Consider the following 6,344-nt stretch of genomic DNA (forward strand, 5'->3'; position numbering starts at 1 on the left):
CAATTCATAAACAAAATGAGCTCAGCACAGAAAATTAAATGAAACAAGGAAATCAACACCATGAAAAAGAATATAACAAAAAAACAGAGTCATACTTGTCGATATCTGGCAAGGGACTTATCTCTAAGATTTAAAGAAAACTCCCAACACCTCAACAGCAAAGGAATTAACAATCCAATTGAAAAATGGGCAGATGACATGAATATACACTTCACCAGGAGGATATTCAGTGGCCAGCAAATACATGAAGAAATGCTCATGATCATTGGCCATCAGAGAGATGCAAATCAAAACAACAATGAGATATCATCTCACCCCAGCACTGATGGCAAGTTTCAACAAGACAGAAAATAACAAATGCAGACGGGGATGAGAGATTGGGACAATCATACACTGCTGGTGGGACTGTGAAGTGATACAACCACAGTGGAAAGCAGTATGGTGATTCCTTAGAAAGCTGGAATTGGAGAAACCATTTGACCCAGCAATCCCATTACTAGGTATATATCCTAGAGAGGTGAAAGCCAGGACAGGAACAGATACATGCACACCCATGTTCATTGCAGCACCATTTACAATAGCAAAAAGATGGCAACAACCTATGTGTCCATCAATGGAAGACTGGATGACCAGACTATAGTAAATACACACAATGGAATGTCGTGTAGCACTAAAGAATAATGTAGAGTCCGCAGAACACCACATAACATGGATGAACTTGGAGGATATTATGCTGAGTGAAATAAGTCAATAACAGAAGGACAAATAGAGTATTAGTTCATTGTTGTGGAGGGTCAAGGAAAGGTTTATATATGGAGGTAAACTTTCTTTGTTGGTTGCCAGGGGTGGGAGTGGAGGGGAGAGAACACTGGAAAAAAAAAATGCATTGACCCCATGTCACTTTAGTTTTGTGTATTTCAATGTACATGGGTTATATTTCAATAAAATGCTAAAAAAAAAAAAAGATGCTGCCAGTCAGCTTCAATTCATAGCGACCCCGTGTACAGCAGAACAGAATACTGCCTGGTTCTGTACCATCCTCATAATCCTTGCTGTACCTGAGTCCATCATTGTTGCCGCTGTGTCATTCCATCTCCTTGAGGGCTTTCTCTTTTTTTGCTGACCCTCCACTTTACCAAGCCTGATATCCTTCTCCAGGGAATGGTCCCTTCGGACAGTGTGACCAAAGTAGGTGAGACGAAGTCGGCCATTCTTGCTTCCAAGGAGCATTCCAGCTGCACTTCGTCCTGGACAATTTATTTGTTCTTCTGGCTTTCAGTATTCTTCATCAACGCCACAACTCAAAAACAGCAACTCTTCTTTGGTCCTCCTTGTTCATTGTCCAGCTTTCACATGTGTATGCGGCGCTTGAGAACATCATGGCTTAAGTTACGCATGCCTTAGTCTTCAAAGAGACATCTTTGCTCTTCAACACTTGAAAGAGGTCTTTTGCAGCAGATTTACCCAGTGCAATACAAAGTCTGATTTCTTGACTGCTGCTTCCATGGGTGTTGATTGTAGAACCAAATTATATGAGATCTTTGACAACTTCAATCTGTTCTCCATTTATCGCGATGCTGCTTGGTCCAGTTGTGAGGATTTTCGTTTTCTTTATATTGAGGTGTAATCCATACTGCAGATTGTAGTCTTCAATCTTCATCAGTGCTTCAAGTCATCTTCACTTTGAGCAAGCAAGGTTGTGTCATCTGCATATCACAGGTTGTTAATGAGTCCTCCAATTCTGATGCTGTGTTCTTCTTGATATAGTCCAGCTCCTGGGATTATTTGTTCAGCATGCAGATTGAATAAGTATGTCACACTCCCTTCCTGATTTCAAGCCATGCAGTATCCCCTTGTTCCGTTTGAACAACAGCCTGTCTATGTACAGGTTCCTCATGAGCACAATTAAGTGTTCTAGAATTCCCATTCTTCTCAATGTTATCCATAATTTTTTATGATCCACACAGTTGAATGCTTTTGCATAGTCAATGAAACAAGTAAATATCTTTCTGGTATTCTTTACTTTAAACCAAGATCCATCTGACATCAGCAATGATATCCTTCGTTCCATGTCCTCTTCTGAATCCAGTTTGCATTTCTGGAAGTTCCCTGTCAGTATACTGCTACACTGGTTTTTTAATTATCTTTGGCAAGATTTTACTTGCATGTAGTATTAATGATACTGAATAGGAGTGGTGATAAAGGGCATCCTTGTCTGGTACCCATTCATAAGGGGAATGCTTTCTGTCTCTCTCCATTAAGAATAATGTTGGCTGTTGGTTTTGTATGCATGCCCTTAATTATGTTGGGGAATTTCCCTTTTGTTCACCATTTTTATCAGGAATGGGTATTTAATTTTGTCAAATACCTTTTCTGCATCAGTTGATGTGATCGTGTGGTTCTTTTCCTTTGTTTTATTTATGTGATGGTACACTGATTGTTTTTCTAATGTTAAACCATCCTCGCATATCTGGTATGAATCCTACTTAGTCATGATGTATTTTATTTCTGGGTAGGTTGTTGGAGTCTGTTGAGTAGGATTTTGTTGAGAATTTTTGCATCGGTGTTCATGAGGGATATTGTGTCTATAATTTTCTTTTTTAATAGTATCTTTGCCTGGCTTTGGTATCAGGGTTATGTTTGCTTCATAAAATGAGTTTGGGAGTATTCCCTCCTTTTCTGTATTCTCAAATGATTTGAATAGAATTGGTGTAGGCTCTTCTCTGAATGTTTGGTAGAATTCACCAGTGAAGACATCTGGGCCAGAACATTTTTGTGTTGGTATTGTTTTCATGACCTGTTCAGTTTCTTCTTCTATTACAGGTCTGTTCAAATTTTCTACCTCAGTGTGTGTTAGTTTAGGTAAGTGGTGTGTTTCTAGAAATCTGTCCATTTCTTGTAGGATTTCAAATATTTTGCAATATAGTTCTTCATAGTATCCCGATACCCTTTTTATTTCAGTTGGTTCTGTTGTGACATTGACCATTTCATTTCTTATTTGTGTTATTTGCACCTTCTCCTTCTTTTTCTTTGTTAAATTTGCCAGTGATCTGACAATTTTATTCATCTTTTCAAAGAACCAACTTCTAGTCTTTTGATTTTTTTTTTTTTTCTGTTTGATTTATTTTTTCTTCAAATCTTTATTTATTTTCTTTGGTGACTGTAAGCTTTTTTTGCTGTTCTTTTCTAATTATTGGAGATGTTGGGTTAAGGTGTTGCTTTTGGCTTGTTCTTCCTTTTTGATGTATGGATTTATTGCTATAAATTGCCCTCTGGGCACAGCTTTTGCTGTGTCCCACAGATTTTGATGTGTTGTGTTTTCATTCTTACTTGATTCAAGGAATTTTAAAGTATTTTTATTTCTTCTTTTACCCAGTAGTTTTTAAACTGGGTGTTGTTCAGTTTCCATGTGTTTGCTTTTATTTCTTTGATCTTCTTAGCATTGATTTCTACTTTTATAGAATTATGATCTGAGGAGTTATGTTGCAGTGTATTGATGTTTTTAAATTTGAGGCTTGCTTTGTGGCCTAACATATGATCTATTCTGTAGAATGTTCCATGTTCACTGAAAAAGATTGTATATTGTGCTATTGTTGGGTGAAGTGCAAAGCCCTTTTTCTGACTTGGTGAGGCACCTTACACATACTTTTCTCTTTGGAAACACAGACTCACCAGTGTATAAATTGTTTCTGGTGCAAGACTCCACTGAGAATTGCAGGTTTAGGTGGTAAAAAGCCAGTCTCTGAAGACTTCTCTGTCAAACAGAACCTGGAGGGTCATACAAGCGCCCACTGTATGGGATTGGACAGCACTTCCTTGCAAATTTCAGCCCCAAACTACAGGACTGGCTCTGCTCCTCTGCACCTGCTAGCAGAGGGCAACCTTTCCACGCTGGTGACTGTACAGCTGAGGGTAGAACTCCTCCAGTTGGCACTAAGAGAACAAGAATAGCCTGAGAAGCTTACAGCTTGCTATATGGAAAAGAAAAAAGCAGGGTAGAGTATGTGACAGTGTAAAAGGTATATTGTTTTTCCTTGTGCCATTGGGACAGGTGGGCTGAGGCACACCTGGATTTGGCACATTCCAAGGTAGAGCCAACGAGACTTGGTGATGACTTAGCTGTCGGTGTGAGAAGAAGGGCGGTTGAGAGGCTACTGAGATTTTTGCCTGAGCCAGAAGGGAGACTGCAGGTGCATGTCGTGAGATAGGGAATCCTAGGAGGGTGAGTCAGGGTCCACCAAGAGTCCTAAACTCCCATGCAGCCTCATCATCTGGCAGCTTTCCTTGTCCCCTCAAAAATCCAGTGACACCCCTCCCCCACCCCAGGGGTCCCTGCTTCCCTTGCTTTTCTTCACAGAAGGTGAGAGACTGAGACAGCTCTGCATACTCACTTTCTGTGGTTTCCTAGTGACTTTATATTTATTCTTTCAGATTGTCGCACTAGGGCTGAGGACAGCGAGTTCCTTCAGACTGAAGATATTTCTGAGGGTTTGGAATCAGAGGCAGAAATAGCAGAAAACCACATCAGTGATGCTTCCCAGATCCCTGAGCATGGAGAACTCTGTGATGACATACTAGAAGGAGACTTGAGTGTCCCTGAAGGTGAGAGATGGGAGGAGGACTTCACACCTGTCACAGTGCTTTTTAAAGAGACCCCTGCAGGAGAGAAAGATCTGGACTGTCATGGTTTGGGAAGGTATTTCAGTCTAAGCCCAAAGGCAATAGCATGTCAAGGAATTCCTGCAGAAGAGAGGCCATGTCTATATGGCACGTGTGGCCAGAGCTTCCATCACAGCATGGACCTTACTACCCATGAGGCTGGTTACACAGCCGACAGCCCATACATATGTAGTGAGTGTGGGAAAACCTTCAGAAGAAGCCCTGGTCTTACTCAGCATCAGATAATCCACCATGGAGAGAAGTCCTCTGTATGTAGTGAGTGTGCAAAGGCCTTCAGCCAAAACTCAGTTCCTAAACATCATCAGAGAGCTCACGTGAGTGAGAAACCCTACCAGTGCAGTGAGTGTGGGAAAGCCTTCAGTGTGTATACCAACCTTGTCAGGCATCAAACCAACCACAGTGGAGAGAAACCATATGTATGCAATGAATGTGGAAAAGCCTTCAGCCAGAACTCAAGCCTTAAAAAGCATCAGAAGTCTCACATGAGTGAGAAACCCTATGAATGCAATGAATGTGGGAAGGCTTTTAGGCGGAGCTCAAACCTCATCCAACATCAAAGAATTCATTCTGGAGAGAAACCGTACATGTGCAAAGAGTGTGGGAGGGCCTTCAGGAGGAGCTCAAACCTCATTAAACACCACAGGATTCACACAGGTGAGAAGCCTTTTGAGTGTAATGAGTGTGGGAAGGCATTTAGCCAGAGTGCACACCTGAGGAAGCATCAGAGAGTTCACACTGGAGAAAAACCCTATGAGTGCAATGACTGTAGCAAACCATTCAGTCGTGTATCAAACCTTATTAAGCATCACAGGGTTCACACTGGAGAGAAACCCTATAAGTGCAGTGACTGTGGAAAAGCATTTAGTCAGAGCTCAAGTCTTATTCAGCATCGGAGAATTCACACTGGAGAAAAGCCCCATGTGTGTAACGTGTGTGGAAAAGCCTTTAGTTATAGCTCAGTGCTCAGAAAGCACCAGATCATCCACACAGGAGAGAAGCCGTATGAATGTAGCATCTGCGGGAAGGCCTTCAGCCACAGCTCTGCCCTCATCCAGCATCAGGGCGTGCACACAGGTGACAAACCCTACGAGTGCCGTGAATGCGGGAAGACCTTTGGCCGCAGCTCCAACCTTATTCTTCACCAGCGAGTTCACACTGGAGAGAAACCCTATGAATGTACCCAGTGTGGAAAAACCTTCAGCCAGAGCTCAACCCTTATTCAGCATCAGAGAATTCATAATGGATTAAAGCCCCATGAATGTCATCAGTGTGGCAAAGCCTTCAACCGAAGTTCAAATCTCATTCACCACCAGAAAGTTCACACTGGAGAGAAACCCTACACATGTGTGGAATGTGGTAAAGGCTTTAGCCAGAGCTCACACCTTATCCAGCATCAGATCATCCACACTGGTGAGAGACCCTATAAGTGCAGTGAGTGTGGGAAATCCTTCAGTCAGCGCTCAGTCCTTATCCAGCACCTAAGGATTCACACTGGAGTGAAGCCCTACAGCTGCACTACCTGTGGAAAAGCCTTCAGCCAACGGTCAAAGTTGATCAAGCACCAGCTGATTCACACAAGGGAGTAGCCTATTGGTGGGAGTAAAAGTGCAGTGTGGCTTCATCTAAAGCTCCTTTCTGGCCATTGTCTTGGCCTCTCGCTTTCC

At 42.1% G+C, this 6,344-nt stretch overlaps 1 protein-coding gene across 1 annotated transcript in view; it reads left to right on the forward strand.

Moving 5' to 3' along the window:
- Positions 1 to 6,266, forward strand: part of LOC103210131 (zinc finger protein 16) — a 15,485-nt gene extending 9,219 nt beyond the window's left edge. The window contains exon 2 of the mRNA XM_007956053.1: positions 4,432 to 6,266. Within this exon, the coding sequence (XP_007954244.1) occupies positions 4,432 to 6,266 (1,835 nt within the window). The remainder of the gene's footprint in view (positions 1 to 4,431) is intronic.
- The last annotated feature ends 78 nt before the right edge of the window (positions 6,267 to 6,344 follow it).

The sequence above is a fragment of the Orycteropus afer genome, unplaced genomic scaffold (assembly GCF_000298275.1).
Source record: "Orycteropus afer afer isolate SDZICR_OR568_19922 unplaced genomic scaffold, OryAfe1.0 scaffold00574, whole genome shotgun sequence".
In the NCBI taxonomy this organism is placed as follows: Eukaryota; Metazoa; Chordata; class Mammalia; order Tubulidentata; family Orycteropodidae; genus Orycteropus; species Orycteropus afer.